This window comes from Erinaceus europaeus, chromosome 17 (genome assembly GCF_950295315.1).
Source record: "Erinaceus europaeus chromosome 17, mEriEur2.1, whole genome shotgun sequence".
NCBI classification, from domain to species: domain Eukaryota; kingdom Metazoa; phylum Chordata; class Mammalia; order Eulipotyphla; family Erinaceidae; genus Erinaceus; species Erinaceus europaeus.
In genome coordinates this window covers 6,225,360-6,247,694 of record NC_080178.1, presented here as the reverse complement: position 1 = coordinate 6,247,694, position 22,335 = coordinate 6,225,360, and the positions used below count along the sequence as shown (strand labels likewise).

The following is a 22,335-nucleotide window of genomic DNA, read 5'->3' as shown; positions in this document are numbered from 1 at the left end:
CATTGTTGATCCAAGTTCAGGGCAAGATCCTATACATATAGTATAATTCCACTTTCTGGAAAATAAGAAACAGAAACAAACAAACAAAAAAAGATGACAATGATCAATTCAATTAGGCTCCTGCTGAGCTTAATGGTATTAGTTGTTTTGTTTTGTTGTTGGATTAGAATACATACACATAATTAGTTTTAACAGATTGTTCGTAGATTTGCTAAAGGAATAATCTGGTAGGGTAAGTTCTCTGGGTATTTTTAGTCTTTAAATTAGACTGATGTGTTTGAAATATATGGAAATACACTATTTTCTAGATGTAATTCAGAATAATAAGCCATTTGTCAAACAAATTAATTAATGTTAACACATTGGGCAAGTATCCTCAATGTATGAATTTTCACACTTAAAATTAACTTTCTTTAAATATTATGGGAATTATCTGGACATTTTTCCAATTTGTTTCATGGCTGATTTTATTTGAGCTTCATGGTACCAAGTATTTATTCTGATAATTGTCAGAGTGCATAAAGACACGAGTAAGACATTCAAATGACCAGTTATGATTTTCCTTGTTCCTGCTGGGGCTTCACAGCTTCTGAATGACATTTAGAAGACAAAAGTAAACAGTGACAGAGTGAGTATTGGAAAGACCTAAACACTGTCAAATCCTCCAGTATGGTGAGGACTGGGCTCAGTCCTGTGGCCACAGCAAATGTAGAATTCAGTCAAGTTAGCCATCTTGCTGAATATGCAACAATGCCTTTCTCTCCTCTATTTTTCCCCAAAACTGGAGTTTTGGAATGAACTTTTAGGTAGAAACCAAGAGAAGATCCAAGCAGGATTACTCAGATGGTGAATGAGGAATTCTCCTAAGTGAGCTCTCTCATCAAACATTCATTTAGGGGCCAAGCAGTGGTACACTTAGTTAAGCACACACATTACAGTGCACAAGGTCGCAGGTTCAAGCCCCTGGTCCCCACCTGCAGTGGGGAAGCTTCAAAAGAGGTGACTCAGATATGCAAATGTCTCTCTGTCTCTCTCCTCAATTTCTCTCTGCCTCTATCCAATAACAAATAAATCAATAAAATATTTAAAAAAAACATTCACTATGAAAATCTAAGGCTGTGAAATATACCCACAATGTTTTTTAAAATATTTATTTTATTTATTTATTCCCTTATGTTGCCCTTGTTGTTTTATTGTTGTAGTTATTATTGTTGTTGTCGTTGTTGGATAGGACAGAGAGAAATGGAGAGAGGAGGGGAAGACAGAGAGGAGGAGAGAAAGATAGACACCTGCAGACCTGCTTCACCGCCTGTGAAGCGACTCCCCTGCAGGTGGGGAGCTGGGGTTCGAACCGGTATCCTTATGCCGGTCCTTGTGCTTTGCGTCACCTGTGCTTAACCCGCTGTGCTACAGCCCGACTCCCAATATACCCACAAATTTAAAAACATGCATGAATATAAGTTTAGGATCATTTATCAATTGCATATATTACCGAAGTCATATTTATATATGCACAGGGGGTATTGGTAGCAACACCACAGAAACATCAGTGTCTTTACAAATGTATTTGTTTTGTTTAGATAACTTACTGTTAAATATCATCCTGTCACATTTCCTAGAACCAGAGTGCTCACTAACCATTCTGACAACTATTCTGATTTCTTGGAGCAAGATAGGCATGCTAGAATAGTTAAATTGCTCAGCTTTGGCTTATGGTAGTATAGGGCGATTAAACCTGGGACTTTAGAGCCTCAGGCATGAGAGTCTCTTTGCATAACTATTATACTACTTTAAATTCCATTTTGTACCCAGGCAGGAAATGACATGATTAATGCAGGGAAGTAGGAGGACTGAGGGTATACAAGGAGGTCTCTCAGAGGCCATGAGATATAGGTTTATTTTTCAACTTGCCGTCAACTCTATCAAGTCCACCTCCAGAATCCATGGCTGAAGCCAACATAACTTATGTGACTGAATTCATTCTTAAGGGCATCACAGACCGGCCAGAGCTGTAAGCCCCCTGCTTCGTGATGTTTCTTGTCATCTACCTGGTCACAGTGCTGGGCAACCTTGGACTGATCACCTTAATCAGGATCGATGCTCGACTGCACACACCCATGTACTATTTCCTCAGTCACTTAGCCTTTGTGGATGTTTGCTACTCCTCAACTATCACGCCAAAGATGATGGTGAATTTTGTTGTGCAAGTAAACACCATCTCTTCCCATGCCTGTGCAGCTCAACTGGGCTGTTTCCTTGCTTTAGTGATAGCTGAGAATTATCTCTTATCTTCCATGGCCTTTGATCGCTATGTGGCCATCTGCAATCCTCTGCGTTACACAACCCTGATGTCAAAGTGAGTCTGCATTCTACTGGTGGCCATCCCATATACCTACAGTTTTCTGCTTGCTCTATTCCACACCAATCTCACCTTCCACTTAACTTACTGTGGCTCCAATATTATTAACCATTTCTACTGCGATGACATCCCTCTCATGGCTCTGTCCTGCTCAGACACACATCTAAAGGAAATTCTGCTCTTTGCATTTGCTGGCTTCAATACTTTCTTTTCATTTTTTATTGTCCTCACCTCCTATGTGTTCATCATTGCTGCAATTCTAAAGATTCGTTCCAACCAGGGGCGCCGCAAGGTCTTTTCTGCCTGTGGCTCTCACATGATGGCGGTAACCATTTTCTATGGCACACTTATCTTTATGTACCTACAGCCCAAGTCAAATCATTCCCTGGACACAGACAAAATGGTGTCTGTGTTTTACACAGTGGTGATCCCCATGTTGAACCCCCTCATCTACAGTCTAAGGAACAAAGAGGTGAAAGAAGCCTTGAAGAAAGCCTTGGCTAAAGGTTTCGAAACATTAAAGAGATTACAATTAAGATGCTGAGGATATAATCATAAATGCTTTATTGACATCCAAGTATAAATAAATGTGACTTCATTTGTTGACAGGTTTTTGCTAGTATTTCTCTACATGACTGTAAATGTGACTGTTAGGTCAACAGAGTCCTGGACATTTCCTTCATGGACCTGACCCAACACTGGAATATCTGTTGGCTTCAGCCAAGGCACCATTGACAGAATATTGAAACTTTGTCCAAATACAAACAACAAACACAGTTTCAAATGTATACCTGTGTATTCCTAATGAGTATAGGAACCTTATTTAGTAAATCACAACTATAGAAACAAGACTGCTCAGTTGGAGAAAAGAAAGAGATGAAAATACCCTTTTCAACCCTGAAGTCTTAGAAGCTGACATTTATTTCTTGGTTTTCTTTAAAATTATTTCAGGAAAATAATAGGACCCCATTTACTATTTTATTTTGAGTATTAAAACAGTAATATTTATTAAATGTCTGAAAGACTGAATAATTTGTTCAATCAATGTTGCAAGATTTCCATAGTTAAAGTTCCAGTGGTTCTGATACTAGTCTTTAGTTAAGTCAGGTAAAACTTGGTTAGGTTTCTAATTTCTTTCTTTCTTTCTTTCTTTCTTTCTTTCTTTCTTTCTTTCTTTCTTTCTTTCTTTATCAGAGCACTGTTCAGCTCTGGCTTATGGTGGTACAGGGGATTGAGATTGAACCTTGGGACTTTGGAGCCTCAGGCATGAGAGTCTGTTTGCATAACCATTATGCTATCTACCCTCTGCCCCTTTCTTTTCTTTTTAATTTTTATTTATAAAATGGAAACACCCACAAGACCATAGGCTAAGAGAGGTGCAACTCCACAAAATTCCCACCACCAGAACTCTGTATCCCATCCCCTCCCCTGATAGCTTTCCTGTTCTTTAACCCTATGGGAGTATGGACCTAGGGTCATTATGAGGTGCAAAAGGTGGAAGGTCTGGCTTCTGTAACTGCTTCCCCGCTGAACATGGTTGTTGGCAGGTCGACCCATGCTCTCAGCCTGTCTCTCTCCTTCCCTAATGAGAACAGAGTATGAAAGACCAGACAGTGAAAAACAATATGGTATTTCCCCACCACCCATTGCTTTCCCTTCCTAGTATCCATGGTGCTATGAAGTAGTGCCAGGACGGTATCCTAAGGACTGTCCAAGGCAAGTGTGAGCTCTAGCTGGTCCTTATGATATCCTATCTATGGTGGTCCTATCCATAATGGTCTTCTGAATGAAAACTATCACCTAGTTCTCTAATCTATGCACTATAATAATAAAAATCTATAACTGATATCTGTTTAGTATTTACTACTGCTTAGTATCATTTACATCTTCTTTATTCACTCATTTAATCTTCTTACCAATACTAAATAAAAAGTCAAAAATCAAGTTTGATATTCAAAATGATTATTTATCATATAGATCTATTCATTTTTCTTTCGTTCACCTTCGTCAAAATATTGTAGAAATGTATGCAGTTAAGATGTCCTGAATAAGGGGCCAGGAGGTGGCATACTTGGTTAAGCATATACACTACAGTGAGTAAGGATCCAGGTTCAAGTCTCTGGTCCACAGCTGCAAGGAGAAAACTTTGAGAGTGGTGAAGCAGGGCGGCAGGTGACAGGTGTCTCTGTCTCTCTCCATTTCTTTTTTTTTTTTAATGACTTTTTAAAAAAATATTTATTTATTTATTCCCTTTTGTTGCCCTTGTTGTTTTATTGTTGTGGTTGTTATTATTGTTGTCGTCGCTGTTGGACAGGACAAAGAGAAATGGAGAAAGGAGGAGAAGACAGAGAGGGGGATTGAAAGATAGACACCTGCAGACTTGCTTCACCGCCTGTGAAGTGACTCCCCTGCAGGTGGGGAGCCAGGGCTCAAACCGGGATCCTTACTCCGGTCCTTTGGCTTTGCGCCACCTGCGCTTAACCCCTGCGCTACAGCCTGACTCCTGTCTCTCTCCATTTCTATCTCCTCCTTTCCTCCCAATATCTCTGTGTCTATCCAATAATAAATAAATAAAAAATATTTAATGTCCTGAAAAATGCTCTAATCATAAGGCTCAATTATTTAGTGGCCTCAACTTTTCAAAAATAAATCTACTGGGTTTAAGTAACATTTGCTTGTACCCTTGTTTATAATTTTCCCATAGTCGCCAAATTGCACCCCCCTAAGACTACCATGGTTTTCCACAAATTTTATCTTTACTGAAATAATATCGGAGTATAAACCATGAAGAAGGACCACTGATGATTTTAGGTTGAGATTTTTTTTTAATTGAAATAGATCTTTATAATATTATAAAAGATTCAGTTCTACACCACTGAAAATAAAAATATGCACATTCGATCTCATATTCACCACAGAAAGTCCTATTCTATCTTAACCCATTCAGTTTATCTCATTTATCCTCTCTGTTTCTCTTTTGTCTTCTGGAAGTCACTGATTTTGGTCTTATATAGGATATTAACCTCCCAACCTTTGTTCCAGCACACAATTTGATATCTATGTAGTTAAATTAAATATAAAATGTTTTTTAATTATTATTTTACTAGTAATCACAGACTGAGATTAATTAGAATTCATTTTTTCTGAAATTCTAAAGACAAAATGACCCCTTAGCACATGTATTTTCATTTTCTTATGGATCTTAACTAAGGCATTTCATATTACCCGCTATTTCTAAATAAGCAGCACCCAATGACCTAATCACTAAAGAGAACACTAAACAAAGTCGATGATTAATTGTCAACTTGAAGATTTCTCATGAAGTGCTAGTTGTTTTAAGAATGTTATTGTGTATTTTATATTTGTAATATCTTGGTTAATGCTCTATCAGTCTAAAACAAGGGAACTGTCACTATCTTCTGTTCTTAAAGAAACTAAGGTGAAAAAAAAAAGAAATCAAGGGGCTGAGTAGTGGTACACCTGTTTGAGCACACATGTTACAATGTTCAGGTACCTGGGTTTGAGTCCCCCGGTCCCCACCTGAAGAGGGAAATCTTTTCTAGTAGTGAAGCAGTGTTGCAAGTGTCTCTTGGGCTCTCTCCCTTTCTATCTCCCCCTTGCCTCTCAATTTCTGGCTGTCTCTGTCCAATAAATAAAGATAATAAAAAAAGAAAAATCAATCTTTAAAAAATAAATAATTTACCTGTGACAATTCTTACTAAGAAAGAATAAAATCTTAGCCAAACTGTGTGAATAAATCATCCATATTCCTAAGTACACATTTATACTGATTAGACAAAGGATTAGCGTGCTTCCTAGTGGTGCCAATGAAACAGAATAATTAGAATCCATGTCACTAAATATTCAATGTCAAAAGGACTAATTCTGCTAGTCCTATATTTCAATATTATGGTGACTAATTCTATCAGTTCTATCAGCTAAACTTAAAAAGTAAAAGAAAGAAATATAAAGTTAGGGGAATTATCTAGAGTGTTAAAAACAATCTGAATATAGAATGTTGTTATAGTTTTTAGACTGTAGGAAATTTTGAAATACAAGATAACCAGATTTTGATCTATTTTAGGATGACCCGAATTATTTACTATGGCACAATATTCAGCCAAATCTACTATTTCTCAATGTCCTGTCCAAGTTTGCAATTATTTGATAGCCAAGCACAGCTTTTCTGTTATTTTTCTCAGGGCAGTTTTTACCTCCTGATTTCTCAAGCTGTAGATCAATGGATTTAACATGGGAATCACCATCACATAAAACACTGAAGCAAATTTATCCGTGTTAAGAGAATGGCTTGACTTGGGCAGAACGTACATAAAAATGACAGTCCCATAGAATATAGTGATGGAAGTCAGGTGGGAAGCACAGGTAGAAAAGGCTTTCCGTCTTCCCTCAGCAGAGTGGATCCTCAGGATGGCAAAAAGGATGAAGACATAGGAAATTGTTACAATAAGAAGAGAACAAATGGTATTGAATCCTGCGATGGTTAATAACATCATCTGCTTGACGTAAGTGTTAGAGCAGGCCAGAGCAAGCAAGGGGACATCATCACAATAGAAGTGGTTGATGAGATGGGAACCACAAAAGGACATCCGGAATGTCACTGATGCCTGCGCTACGCCTATTATAACTCCATACATGTAGTTGCTAGCGACCATTCGATAACAGAGTTTCCGGGGCATGAGGATGACATAGAGCAGAGGGTTGCAGATGGCAATATAGCGATCGTACGCCATGATGGAGAGCAAAAACACTTCACACACCAGGAATGTGATGAAACAGCACACCTGAAGGGCGCAGGCGTCAAACGTGATGCTTTTCACTTGGCGCAGAAAATTCACCAGCGTGTTTGGTGTGACGGAGGAAGTCAGAGAAAAGTCAACGAAAGCCAGGTGGCTGAGGAAAAAATACATGGGTGTGTGCAGCTGAGGTGTGACTTGGATGAGGACAATCAGACCAAGGTTACCCAGGGCACTAACCAAATAGACTCCCAGTAATATGGCAAAGAGAAGGGATTGAAACTGAGGATCATCTGTGAGTCCCAAGAGTATGAACTCAGACACTACTGAATCATTGCCTTTGGCCATGGGGTTAGACTTTAAAGTTTAGCTGTTGTTTTTCATTTTAAACCCTCCCGTGAATATAAGCCGAATATGACTATCTCCATGGACAATAATCAAGCAGATATTAGGCCTGGCTTTGACCCAGCATGCTACTCTGTCGAATGTACTCAAAGGTTCACCTTCCTCCTAGATCTGGTTTCAGATAGATTTGTTGCAAGGAGAGATGAAAAGAAATAAATGAAGCTGTCAGTCTGTAAAGACAAAAAATACATATATATGTAATTCTCACAGCTTCCCTTAGAAGGAGAAAAAATAGTTATTAAAAAGATAAAATGCTTTTTTAGTTACTGGAAATCTTTATTTTTGTATTTTTTAATTTTTTTTTCTTAACGAGGGTTATTGCTGAATCTCAGTAACTGCACCACAATTCTGTTGTTGCCAGTGACTCTTTTTTAAAATCATTTTAATTATTTACTTGTTTTATTGGGAAGTTAATGGCATACAGTATATTTTTCTGCTGCAGGGAAATAGAGAGGGAGAGCAGGTAGAGTGGGAGAGGCAGCGTGCATGCTATTAGCTGTGTCAGCACCCAGGTCCCATTATTGCAAAGTTTAAAGAATTATTGTACCTCTGAAAACATTTGATTAGAGTAAAACAATTTGAAAAGTCAATTCTGCAATATATACATATATATATACATATATATATTAGGAATGGTCAAAATAAAATCTTAAATATTGGTGACTTTTACCAAATGTTCAGGATAATTTATATTTATTATTTCATGTATAGGGATTTATATTTTTGTTGTATAATGTTGATTAAATAAAGGAAAAGCACTTAGAAAAATGTCAGTAATGTTTGTTGTGAAATGCATTATCAAATAGTAAATAGATTAAACTGATTCAGGGAAAGTATGTATATATCTCTAAAAGCAGAAGCCAAGGAAAATGTTTTATGTTAAGGAAAATGGTCTATGCTGACTTTGTAGAAATATGCAGATTTGTTTATGCTGATGTCTGACTACTTAAAAAGAAGAACTACTAATAATATTTACTTAAGTTGATGAGCCATCTGATTCAGTATTTCATTTTAGATTAATTTGACAATCATCTGATAGTCATATAATCTGTCATATTCGTTTTTGATTAAGTGTCTTCATGTATAATGATGTGAGTGTATTTCATCTGTATAGAGCTATTTAGAATCTTCAGAATCAGCCAAGGAAGACAGCATAGTGGTTATGCTAAAAGGATTTTATGCTTGAGGCTCCAAGTTTCCAGGTTCAATTCCCAGCACCACTATTAGTCAGGACTGAGCAATGCTCTGGTGAAAATTAAAAAAAAAGAAGAGAGAGAGAGAGGCCAGGTGGTGGTGCACCTGGTCAATTGTTCCCTTTACAGTGTGTTAGGACCCAGATCCAAGTTCAAGTCCCTGGTCCTTCTTCGGGGGAAGTTTCACAAGTGGTGAAGTAGGGTTGCAAGTGTCTCTTTGACATTCTCCCTCTCTCTATAGTCTACAGCCATACCACCCTGAACATGCCCGATCTCATTTGATCTTGGAAGCTGAAGAAAACTAAAATTAAAATAAAAAAAATAAGGAAAAAAATTCAGAAACGAAATTTGCAAATTTTTCATATTTACACCTCAGCCTGTTGTTTCTCAAATTCATTCCGAGCACAGTTGCAACAAATGAGCTTATCGCAACTATTTAACTATATTCGTTTTCGTCTCAAAAACTGAAGACCTTTAAAAATGGCTTGTCTAGACCCAGGGATATAGCTCAGCCAGGGAGAGCGTCAGCTTGTATAACTGAGGCCCCAGCGGTCCCGGGTTCAGTATCTGACATCATCTGTGCCAGTGCTGAGCTCTACTCTGGCCCTCTTCCTTCTCTCCATCTCTTTCAAAATAAATAAAATGAAAATCAGTAGATAAATATTTAAAAATTAACCTATCTAAACACCATGGACATATTTTTTGTTGTTGTTTTCATGAAAGCCACTGATGTTTTGGCCTGGAAGTCTAAAATTTTTCACAAGACTCCCTTCACGAATCTGAGTGATGCTATTCCTTTCTTCTTATTTAAACTATTACTTCACAGTTCTTCCTAAATCAGCAAATCCCATTTTGGCACGGTTCTATGGAAAGCTTTCCTCTAGTCCCAGAAAAAAACTATATATATATATATATATATATATATATATATATATATGAAAAGTTTAGATTTCTTGACCATATTTCTCTTAACAGATTTCATAAACATCACACAAATATTTCCAATATACTTAAATTTAAATGCTCAAAACAAATTCAGCAATTTATCAAGTACCCCACTCTCCTCAGTGAACTCTGTATTCAACATATATCCTTACACCCACCATTCAAGTTAGTGACCAGAACAACTATTTAATTTGTGTGGTTTTTTACCTCAAATATGTCTTTCCTTTCTATATTTTCTCATTTATATATTTAAGACATATCAAAATTTTCTGGACTCTTATCTTCAAACATTTATTTTAGTCTTTTTCTCTCTATTGTCCTGTGAATATAGCACCTTGAATGCACTTTCTTTTTTCTTTTTTTTTTTTGTTTTTGCCTCCAGGATTATTGTTGGGGCTCAGAGCCTACACTATGAATCCACTGCTCCTAGAGGCCATTTGTCCATTTTGTTGCCCTTGTTATTACCCTTGTTGTCATTATTATTGTTATCATTGCTTCTGTTGTTGTTGGGTAGGACAGAGAGAAATAGAGAGAGAAGGAGAAGAAAGAGGGTCGAGAGAAAGACAGACACCTGCAGACCTGCTTCACTGCCTGTGAAGTGACTCCCCTGCAGGTGGGGAGCCAGGGGCTCAAACCGGGATCCTTGAGCCCAGCCCTTGTGCTTTGCGCCACCTGCGCTTAACCCACTGTGCTACCACCCAACCCCCTCTTCTTTATTTTTTATCAATTAACTTATTTCTCCACTGAGGCTCTGTGGCTTCATAACAAACCCATTGTTCTGGTGCCCCAGCTCACCTTTTTCATTATTTTATTTTATAGAATGAGAGATAAGAAAAAAGAAGAGGGTCCAGGTGGTGGTGCACCTGGTTAAGTGCACACATTACAGTGTGCACAAGGACCCTGGTTCAAGTCCCTGGTCCCCACTTGCAGGAGGAAAGCTTTGGAAGTGGCGAACAGGGATGTAGGTATCTTTCTGTCTCTTTCTCCCACCTCTCTTGATTTCTCTCTATTTCTATCCAATAATAAATAAAACATTTAAATAAATAGATACATAAAAATAAAAGAAGAAGAAAGAAACCCCTGCGTTACTGTTTCACTAATTGTAGAGCCTGGAGATGGGGATCAGGAGCTTGAATCATCCTTTCCACACTCTCCATCAAACCTTCATCCTTTTCCACCATAAGATACTAAGCCCAAAACTCCCTTTCAATATTCTTTGTGTGTGTGTGTGTGTGTGTGTGTGTGTGTGTGTATGTGTGTGTGTGTGTGTGTTTGTGTGTGTGTTTGGATTTGTTGAAAGAGACCACACAAATGACAATTTTTCATAGACTAGTCTCACCTCTTGTGACTTACTTTATGCAAAGTTCAAGTTCCATTCAGGTCACATGCCAGAAGTTTCTCAGATATGCAATAAGACAGGATATATAAATATATATATATATATTTCTTCACTCTTTTACTAGCTACTATCTTTCAGATGACCCTTCCTCTCATCTGAGATGACACTATCTTCTAGAGGGATTTCATTTAATCTCAGGTATTGCATACAATAGCTCTGTTAGAAATTCACAAAATAGCTCAATTTAGATGGTCAAAAGAGAGAGTTCTTCAATTCCAAAACTACCTTATCCTAATCAAATGTTTTTTAACAAGCATTTGCTAATCCAGTGGATAATAGTATCATCTAACTGGCTACTCTGTTAGTTCATCTGTTAATTTTTAACTTCCTCTAAATTAAAGAAGAAGAAGAAGAAGAAGAAAGGAATCTTGATAACTAAAGAGAATTCTCTATTCTCTGTATTTTATTTCCAGTATCTCATATGACTCAGCAATTTGTAGATGCTTCAAATCTGAAGATTATTGGGAAAATTGGAAGCAATGTTTGTTACTCCAAATGCCTTTTCAGTACCTTAATAACCCAAACACACAACATGCTGTCTCTGAGTAATCTACACCAAGACCAAACAGTCTTCTATTTCTTCAGGAAAACTCTCTGTAAGATTTTAATACTTAACCTTAAGTATCGCTGAATACACTGCATACAATTTGTTCGTAGAAGATTTTCTTTATTTCACATCATTTTAAGAAAGTTCTGAACACATGATGTAATGATGGCTCACTAGCATGAACAATTAAGTTATAATCTCCTGGGATGTAATTTGTTCACAGTCAATGACTAATCCCATGGCATTTCAGGTCATTATGTAGAACATCAGTATAGTAATATGCAGATAACTCAAGCACTGAACATAACAAAACTATGTCCAACTTGAAAAGATATCCAAGAGGGACCATTTAAGGCTAAAAGTCTCTGGTTTAATATCATTCATTTCTAGCTTCTAAGAAGCAGTGGTTTATTATAATTAGACTGGGCACTTAGTATGGTTAGGTATTTTTTTCCTGCTAGTTTTTGCTTAAAAAGTGAATGTAAGGAGTACCATCTTTACCATTAATATATCCCAAGAATCATTCCCTAGAATCTTTGATTCAGTCCAGATAATTTGATAGGAAATGAACTATAAAAATAAACCATGCTAAGTAAAACAAGCAATTAATTTTCATTACTTGAGGAAGTTGATGTGATAGAATTCAGCCATATTCTGTTGATTAATGATTACTATTATATGATTTTTCTCCTAACCAGGATATAAAATAATGGAGATCTGATAGTAATAATTTTGATTGCTTATTAAAACCAGTGTTTTTTTTATACCAAATCATCTGTCTCCTTTGCATACAAGCATTCTCTATTGTTTGTGGAAACCAGATTACCCAGTAAGGAAAACAAAAAAGCTTTTATTTATGTGCAATTTTTTTTCAACTGTCAGTAGGTATATTGTCTGAACCCTCAATGATGTCCAGAACCTGGTTAAAGTAATCTGTGTATACACGATAAATTACATAGTATAAAAGCTTCACAGATTGGACCAGGTGGTGGCACACCTGGTTGAGCACACATGTTACAGTGTGCAAGGACCCAGGTGTCTCTCTGTCTGTCTCTCACCCTATCTCCACCTCTCTCTCAATTTCTGACTGTATCCAATAAAAAATTAAAGATATTTTTTTAAAAAAAGCTTCACAGATATGAATATGATGCAGGATTCTGAAGTATGATGCTATCTTACATTACCTGGGTGTCTCTAATATGATTAAACCATCTCTAACTAAGCAGAGAATCTCTCCCAGCTGAAGTTAGATGTTTAAAATAATTGTGATAGGGTGGGGAAGGAGTCCCATAAATGTTGGAGGAGGGATTTCTCCTAGCTCTGTATTAGATACTTTCCTAAACTTTACTCTTGTACATGTTCCAACACTTTTATAAACGCTGATTCTCATAATGACAATTTATTCTAGCTTATAGACAGTTCTTTGTTTCTGTGCTGAATCCTGACTAGCACAGGAATGAGAAAGAAAAGGCAGGTATCTGAAGCATGGGAGGCTATATGGAAAAATAATTAGTTTGTAGAGTCAAGGCAAATCCACTGCTCCTTGCAGTCATATTCTTCCCCTTTTTTCTTTTTATAAGTCAGGGATATATTGAGAGGGGGAAAGAGAGAGGGAGAGGGAGAGAGGATGAGAGACACCTGCATCACTTGCTTCAACACTCACAAAGTTTTCCCCCTGCAGGTGGGGACCTGGGACTTGAACCAAGTTCCTTGCGCATACTAATAATATCTGTGCTCAACCAGGTTCTTAACTGCCTGACCTCTAAAGGTGATTTTATTAAATATATTCACAGCATAGTTTTAAATTGCTATAATTTACTCAAGAAATTAGAAACTGACAGAAATAGACTTGATTTTCGTATTACATTCAATACTATTAACTTCAGAGTTATTTATTTATTGGATAGAGACAGCCAAAATTCAAGAGGGAAGACAGAGAGACAGAAAGACACCGACAGCACTGCTTTGCCACTTTGTTGTTGCGGTGGTCTGGTGTCGGGCTGCACCGCGGAGAAGAGAGCGGACGTCCAGAGCAAAGGGGTACATAAATCTTTATTATAGGATGGGGGGGGAGGTTTGGTTCAGACCACCTGGAGACAGCCGGCAATGGCCGACCACGGGGGGAGGGCAGGGAGTGAGACCTCAGAGAGGGAGAGCCGAGAGCCCAGAGAGAGAGAGGGGAGGGGTGAGGGGGCTTTTTATTGGGCGACAACCAGGGGTGACGTGTAGGGCCAGGATTGGTTGAAAGGGGGCACTCTAGGATTTTGCGGGGCATAGAAAAATCTGGGGGCAGAGACTGCATCAGAATAACTCCTCAGCAACATCTCCTCCTATCCCTTTATATCTAAATGGACACAGTAAAGAAAAATGGAATGGAGCAGGCTTAAATGTTTTAGAGGAATGCCATGCTCAGGTGGGAAGATGTAGGACTTTTTGTGGAGGAGGGAAGGCTTAAATGGCTGCGAACCTTGTGAGATTTATGTGTCCTCCTGTGCTCAACCCCTCTTTAGAGAGAGAGACTTACCTGGAGAGACTCATCTCATAGGTTTAAGCGCAGCCTGCTCAACCATCTCTTCACAATATCTCTACATCTTTTCTATCTTTCTATCTAGTGATTGCATAAGATGTACAAAGTCTATAAAAGACTATCATGGGGCAGAAACCTTTTGGGCATAAGCCTAAATGATATAACAAAATAGGAAGGGACAAGTAGGGGAGTAGTAAAAGCCAGTGTGGTGTGAAGGGAAGGATTGGTGTGTAAAGGAACATTCCCTGCTTGGGTGGGGAAAGGGGAAAGGGTACATAATGAGGGGGAGGCGGGAGGCATGACCCACCAAACAGAGGGGCTATTTGGCATTGTATAGTCCTCAAGGCAACAGTCTGTAAAGTCTATGAATTACTCAGGATCAGTCTATGAAAAACCAGCAGCGTGAAGGGAAATAAGCTGCTTCAAAATTGTGTAAAATGTATATAGGGTATGTCAGAAAGTCCGATACAAGTCTCAGTCCGGAGTAGATGGCTAGGGGAAGAATTGGCAGGGGATGCAATGCTGCATGAGGGAGGTCAGGTGCTGGAATGTTGCTTTTCTGTAGATAGCTAGCTGGAACTGCCAACACGTGACAAGCAGGTCAGAAGCAGGAACGGTAACCAGGCATGAAGAAAGTTCTGTCCTTGGAGTCTGTGTATCAGGTTCTTCAGATCGCGTTGAGTGACATCTAGGGTTTCGGGGGATGTGCCACGGTAGTCGTGCCATCTAGTGGGTAACGTCAGGGTGTGCAGGGGTTCAGATGGTTTTTCCGGGATTCCTGTGAAAGAAACACAAACAATCTGCTTCTCGTGGTTAATTTGAACTTGTAACAAGTTATAGGTTTGTTATAGTTGATACCTCGATGATTATAATTGGTTTAGAATCTCTTTATGATTTCATTTAAAGGTCATCTAATGTGACCTCTTGTAGCAGCCTCTACTGCAGGATCTTGAGAGCAATTTTACCTAAAATATGTATTTTAAACAGACTCAAATTGCTTAGAGAGTTAACGCATATTCGTGACAATGATTTCAACGTTTACAGTGCCAGATTGATGCCAGATCTGTTGTGGATTAATTTCCACAAGATAGTTTACAGGGCACCTTTGGGGGCCCTTCAAAGGTGTCCTGTATATAAAAATTTATATAGTTTAGTTTTGGGAATGAATAGTCACGTTGAACATTTAGACTTTTACCTAAATAGTAAGTTACCCTAACAATTAACTTTTACCTTGTCTGGTAAAAGTGTAGCTGTAGGGTTACACTTTTGACCGTTAAGTTAGTGTTACCAAACTTGAGACATACCCATAAACATTTAGTTATAACAAACTGGAGGAAAAAGAACTTTTGTTATAAAAACACATTATTTAAAAACAAATTTAAATCTGTCATTAGTCACACAGTTTAATACTAAACACTTACATATATACCAAAACTATATATAAAATTCAAAAGAGGGAGAAAGAAAAAAAAATTTGGAATGTTTCTGGACGTCTCCAGAAACTTTGGCTGCATCCAGCATTTTTATATAAGGCCAATTACCTTTTAGAGTACTCCAAGCAGATGGGTCATGCAAAAAAAAAAAAAAGTTTTTTTTTTTTTTTTGTCATTCAACACACTCACTCACAAAAACAGCTGGCCAGTTATAACGTAAGACATACAGGGAAAGGGTAGGAGAGAGGTCTCTGTGAGCCAGATTTTGTAGGTTCTGCCATGTCGTATTACGGGTCCTGGGATGTATCCTGCATCTGGTCCTCTTGTAGTATTTCTTGTTCTTCCGAAATAACAGCGCCATCCTGCGGGTATTGTCGGACATGGCGGGCAGGAACCCAGACAGGTTTAGAGAAATTTTGAGGGAAAATGCATGCGAAACCCCTTCCCATGGTCAATAATGGGTCAGGCCCTTTCCAAATTTTATCGAGTGGGTCTCTCCATTTGACCTTAATAGATGGGAGGGTAGATGGTGTTTGCCAGTGAAGAATAATAGGGGGTAAGGCCGAGTTATTGTAAATATTAAAGAGATTTAACGTAGTTAAGGCTTTTGCTAGCTGGATATTGGGGGGATATGTTCCTCCTTTATCTTTATTTAGTTGAGCCTTCAGAGTTTGATGGGCCCTCTCGACAATGCCTTGTCCCTGTGGATTGTAGGGAATGCCCATGGTATGAGTAATATTCCAGAGGGAACAAAAATCTTTAAATTGTTTGCTTGTAAACATAGGTGAATTGTCTGTTTTCAAAAATAATGGGACCCCCATAATGGCAAAACAAGAGAGCATATGGCTTACAAGCTTTTTAGCACTTTCTCCTGTCTGAGCTGTAGCCCACATAAATTTAGAAAAGGTATCAATTGAGACAAACACATATTTTTGTTTGCCAAAGTTTGGTATGTGGGTGACATCAATTTGCCAAATAGCATTAGCTTTTAAACCTCGGGGGTTAACCCCAAGGGTCTGGATAGCAGGTGTCTTTATGAGACTTGCACAAGAACAACAACAAATGGCGCCCACGTGGACCTGACCTGCGCATCTCTCAGATAAGTAAAGACAATTTGGCTACCTATGCACTATGGCCTCCTCTTCTGCTTGTGAAGAGATCTCCAAAGGCCTCTGCTCTTTCTTCACAAGACTGTTTTGCTATTTTTGGAACATTTATCTCTGGACCACTCTGTGGTTTCCACTCGCTCGGGCGAACTCAGAACAGCCAGCAAGAATAGCCAGCAGGTGGGAGGCGAGGTGTAGAGCTGCCTTTTCCACCTGGTAGAACAGCCAGCCAGCTGGCTGTGCCCAGACAACCCCATGCACTGCGCCCGCAGCCCCGCAGCCCGGCAGCTTGCAGGAGGCTGACGCCAGCACGCAGGAGCCCAATGCCTCCACACAGGAGCCCGACGCCAACACGCAGGAGCCCAATGCCACCACGCAGGAGCCCGATGCCAACACGCTGAAGCCTGATGCCAACACGCAGGAGCCCGATGCCAGCACACAGGCCAGCCCACAGGAGCCGGCTCTCCACCGCGTGGCACAGGGCACTGGATGTGTGATCCCTCCACGCTGCTCGGCCACTGTGAGCGGGGCAGCAGACATGACAGGGCCATGGGGCAGGGCCGCGGCGGCCTATCATGGTCACCACCCCTGGGCACCTAGGCCCACAACTTCTACAAGGGTGGCCTGCCCGCCCTCTTGCTATGAATTCTGGAATGATCCTGGACCTCCCGGACCCCCGGGCTCCCTGCCGAAACTGGGCACACGAGATCTCCAGCTGCCGGTCTGGTCTGAAGGCAGACAAGCTGGAGTACACAGAGATTTGTGCAGAGACCGCAACCTGCAATTCCTAGAAGTGGAGCTGCATGGGAAGCCACCTCCAGATGGTGAAACCCCCCCCCCCCCAACAACTAAGACAGTACAGATTTAAATTCGTGTTTAAAATGACATGTCTTCGTAACAAAGGTTTCTCTCCTAGTGTATTAATGACCATGTTTATGTGTATGTTTAAAGTTTGGTAAACAGTAACTTTAAGGCTAAATTCTTACTAGTCAAAGTTAAATGAAAAAGGTTTTCAACGTAATTCTCATAAAGATAAAATTAACTTACATTTAAAGTCTAAGGTAAAAATTAGTCAACAAGCAATATATTTTAACTAAGTTAGGCTAAACAAAAGGTTAAATAGACTTGTTGATATGTAAAATTCTCTACTACCTTCTCTATTAGAAATGGTAGATCGCACAATGGCTATGCTAATTATTCTCATGCCTGAGGTTTCCTCTCCGGCCCACACCTAGGGTGTGTCTCCATCTTGTATGGGTGTAACAAAAGGTTAAAAGACATTGTTGATATGTAAAAGTCTCAAATTCCTTCTCTATTAGAAACATTGGATCGTGCAGTAGATATGCTAATAACAAGTTTTGTTTCATAGTAAGTAAGTTGCAGCCAGCTGCCTTTGGGACTCTAGGCCGTTCCCCGCCCCCATGCAAATGCCCATCGAAGAAAGTATGCCCCCCAGAGGCAAGAAATGTTTTTTAAGCTGATAAAGTTTAGTTTGTGCCAGTTTCTTTTTTAAAAAATGCCTGTACGATATAGGTTTCTGTTCACCCCACACCCTTGATACTATAGTCATTTAGTTAAAAAGAAAAGGGGGAATTGTTGTATGCTTTACATTGGGTTCTAGTTCTCCCCCGCCAAGAGAATTGCATCAGTCCTGTTAATTTCGCAGGCCCTGCTTGGCCCCGCCCCTAGGAAACCCGCCAGAGTTCCAGAGTGACAGAGTTCCTGAGTTCCTGAGTTCGAGAGTAAGGGAGAGGGTTCCTGAGTTCGAGAGTAAAAGAAAGAGTGCTTGCGCCGCCGCAAAGAGACAGCAGAGTTCTGTTTGGTGATTAGTTTGTCTTAGTTTATGAATAGTTGTTCCTGAATAAAGAAATACAGCTTCCCTGCCCAGCCATTGTCTCCGCGTCTCTGTTACCTGCCCATGAAGCTAAGCCAGCTGGAGCCTCCGAATTTTAACAACACCACTTAAGAAGCTTCCCCCTGCAGGTGAGGACTAGAAGGGGGTGGTTCAAATCGGGGTCCTTGAATTTTGTAATATGTGCACTCAACCAGGTACACTGTCACCTGGCCCCCTGAATGAGGGATTTCTAAGTTGTGAGCAGACTGAAAAATAGTCCAGCTTCTACCTCTAAATTGTGATATATGTATATAAATGTTCTTCTGCAATTCTTTAGTTGGCAAATTGGCATAAATTATTATACTTGCATAATTAGTTTGATGTTATCCATTTGAATAGTGGGAAAGTAGGTATGGATTTTTGTAATTTCACAGCTTGTTCAAAGTGGAAATCATTATAGATTTTCATTACGCAAGAAAAAGTTCACAATATCACATTACAATAGGCGCTCTGATAATCATAACAGAAAAAAAAATCAGACCTTAAAGAAAATACTTTTGGAGTCTGGCTGTAGAGCAGCAGGTTAAGCGCACATTGTGCAAAAGAACAAGGACCGGCCTAAGGATCCTGGTCCAAGTCTCTGGCTCCCCAACTACAGGAGGTTTGCTTCACAGGTGGTGAAGCAGGTCTGCAGGTGTCTGTCTTTCTCTCCCTCTCTCTGTCTTCCCCTCCTCTCTCCATTTCTCTCTGTCTTACCCAACAACAAAACAACAATAGTAACTATAACAACAACAACAACAAAAACAAGGGCAACAAAAGGAAATAAATAAATAAATAAATAGAAAATACTTTTATTTATTCATGTCACTGCTTAAACATCCTGAATCCAAAACCCTGTTTTCTGTCGCTAATAGCTTTTTTCAGTGCTTCTTTTACTTCCTTATTCCTAAGACTATAAATCAAGGGATTCAGCATGGGGATGATGACTGTGTAGAAGACAGAGGCCATTTTATCTGTGTCCAGCGAATGGTTAGAGCTGGGCTGTAAGTACATAAAGATGAGGGTCCCATAGAATATGGTGACCGCCAGCATGTGAGAACCACATGTAGAGAAAGCCTTGCGCCTCCCCTCAGCTGAATTCATCCTCAGGATGGCAGAGATAATAAACATGTAGGAAACAAAGACAGTCAGAAGGGAAGAAATGAACATGATTCCAGCACAGGCAAAGATCCAGAGCTGTTTGGAGTGAGTATCTGAGCAAGTGAGCCTGAGGAGAGGCATGTCATCACAGTAGAAGTGATTGATGATGTTGGAGTGGCAGTAGGAGAGGCGGAAGGTGAGGATGGCATGAAACAGTGCCACCAGGAAGCTATACGCATAGGGGACAGCTACCAGCTGAATACACACCCCTGGAGACATCACTACCATATAGAGGAGAGGGTTACAGATGGCCACATACCGGTCATAGGCCATGGATGCCAACAGCAAACACTCAGCTGTCATGAAAGCCAGGAAACAGCCCAGCTGAGCAGCACATGCGTTGAAGGAGATTATGTTTTGTTTGTATAAGAAATTCCCAAGCATTTTGGGTGTGATGACAGAAGAGTAACAGAAATCCACAAAAGCCAGGTTGCTGAGAAAGAAATACATTGGTGTGTTGAGTCTTGCGTCTGTTCTAATGACTAAAATCAAGCCTAGATTCCCTACTACTGTGAAGAGGTAAATGGAAAGGAACACCACAAATAAAGGCATCTTCAGTTCCTGACGGTCTGTGAGACCCATGAGAATAAACTCTGTCACCTGGGTGCAATTGATCTGGGCCATGTATGTCTGTGTGGAGAGAAGGAAATGCAGATTGATTAGCTTGAATTGAAACGTTAGCATCTTTTGTGTTCTCTACAATACAAAGATTACTTTTTTGGCTCATTTTTTTTTTATTAGTGATTTAATAATGCTCAACAAGGTAGTGGGATAAGATGGGTACAATTCCGTATAATTCCCACCACCAGAGTTCCTTATCCCATCTTCTCCATTGGAAGGTTCACTATTTATTTATTTATAAAAAGGAAACATTGACAAAAACATAGGATAAGAGGGGTACAACTCCACACAATTCTCACCACCAGAACTCTGTCCCATCCCTTCCCCTGATAGCTTTCCTATTCTTTAACCCTCTGGGAGTATGGACCCAAGGTCATTGTGGGATGCAAAAGGTGGAAAGTCTGGCTTCTGTAATTGCTTCCCCGCTGAACATGAGCATTGACAGTTTGATCCATACTCCCAGCCTGTCTCTCTCTTTCCCTAGTGGGGAAGGGCTCTAGGGAATCAGGGCTCTGGGGAAGCGGAGCTCCAGGACACATTTCAGTTGTCTGTCCAGAGAAGTCTGGTAGGCAGGCATCCTGCTAGCAGCTGGTGGCTGAAAACAGAGTTAACATACAAAGTCAAACAAATTGTTGATCAATCATGAACTTAAAGGGTGGAATAGTGCAGATGAAGAGTTGGGGGCAGTCCTCCATTTTGTAGATAGCTAGTATGCATATTTTAGTTATATTCCAAAGGGCCTCTGGCTATACTAGCTTTTAATTTTTTCCCTGAGCCTGAAATATGATCTGCCGGTGGATCCAAGGAGGTTCCTTTTTTTTTTTCCTCCTAGATGTATGGACCAAAGCACTATGGGGTACAGAAGGTGGAAGGTCTGGCTTCTGTAATTGCTTCTCCACTGACCATGGTTGTAGGAAACAGGTCATATTAATCTATGGAGAGAGATGATGGAAAACCTCTTAAAACAGCATTCTGAAACAACGCTGAGTATAACAAGCTGTACAGTTCCCAGAAGAAGAGCTCCATGACCATGCATTCATTGTTAGTCAGCCAAGAGAGGCAGGCCGCCATGGAATAAGTGATGAAATAGCTCTCTGAGATTACACAGAAGAGGCTATCACTGCTTCTCACCATCTCCTAAACTACATTAGAGAGTGAGAGAATGAAAATCTCAAACCCATAAGACAAATACTACATAATTGGATGGAGGATCCAAATTCATGGGGAATTTTGTCAAAATTGATGTATATAAATATGTTCCAGCATTCCATTCCAGGCCATGCCCCGAATGGTTCCAAGGTTCCTTGCCTCAGAGTATTTTTATCCTTCTACTCCTTCTTGGACCCCTAGTAGAGCTGGACAACCTCACATGGGTGCTGACAGGCCAATACATACCTTCAGCCTGTTTCTGCCTTTCCTTAGAGGGGCAGGGCTCTGGGGAGGTGGGGTTCCAGGACACATTGGTGAGGTCAGGTTGGCATGTCCAGAGATGCCAGACCTGGGATGTCAACTTTTCATTTTCATTACTCTGGTGAGAACTTTCTTAGTTCATAAGAATCCTTAGTTCCATTTTGGGTGCTGTACTTCCTAAGAAAGCTACAGAACTTGGATACAGACCAGGGAATAACTGTTTATGAGTGAGAGAGAACTGTTTATGAGTGAGAGAGTGGATGACATTTGGCCATGTGTAGTACAGGAAGTCAAACTCAAAACCTCATGAGTGCCACTTCTTCAGCCACACAACCTTTATTTAAAAAAAAAAATGCCGGCTATCTCATTCAGTAGAACATGAGACTCTGAAAAAAAAATGTATTCAGGGAGTCGGGCGGTAGGTAGCACAGCAGGTTAAGCGCAGGTGGCACAAAGCACAAGGGCCAGCTTAAGGATCCTGGTTTGAGCCCTGGGCTCCCCACCTACAGGGGCATGTGTTCCTTACACAAGGCATGTAGAATAAAAATGTTTAACCCAAGTTCTCGTTATGAAAACTTGATATGTTTTTATCAGAAAACATG

General features: G+C 39.9%; 2 protein-coding genes and 1 pseudogene across 2 annotated transcripts; 1 reads left to right on the top strand and 2 right to left on the bottom strand.

Annotated features, from left to right (window-relative positions):
• Positions 1-1,943: 1,943 nt before the first annotated feature.
• Positions 1,944-2,903, top strand: LOC103110367 (olfactory receptor 8U3-like; annotated as a pseudogene).
• A 3,616-nt stretch (positions 2,904-6,519) lies between these two features.
• Positions 6,520-7,461, bottom strand: LOC103110272 (olfactory receptor 5AL1-like). The gene has a single exon (XM_007519448.1). The coding sequence runs from the start codon at positions 7,459-7,461 to the stop codon at positions 6,520-6,522; it is 942 nt and encodes a 313-aa protein (XP_007519510.1).
• An 11,905-nt stretch (positions 7,462-19,366) lies between these two features.
• Positions 19,367-20,326, bottom strand: LOC103110366 (olfactory receptor 8U9). Its single transcript, XM_007519539.2, has one exon. It carries the CDS (start codon positions 20,324-20,326, stop codon positions 19,367-19,369), a length of 960 nt encoding a protein of 319 aa, XP_007519601.2.
• Between the last annotated feature and the right edge of the window lie 2,009 nt (positions 20,327-22,335).

Bases quoted from the DNA above. Each gene is read 5' to 3' on its own strand.
- LOC103110272 (XM_007519448.1), bottom strand. From the start codon at position 7,461: ATGGCCAAAGGCAATGATTCAGTAGTGTCTGAGTTCATACTCTTGGGA.
- LOC103110366 (XM_007519539.2), bottom strand. From the start codon at position 20,326: ATGGCCCAGATCAATTGCACCCAGGTGACAGAGTTTATTCTCATGGGT.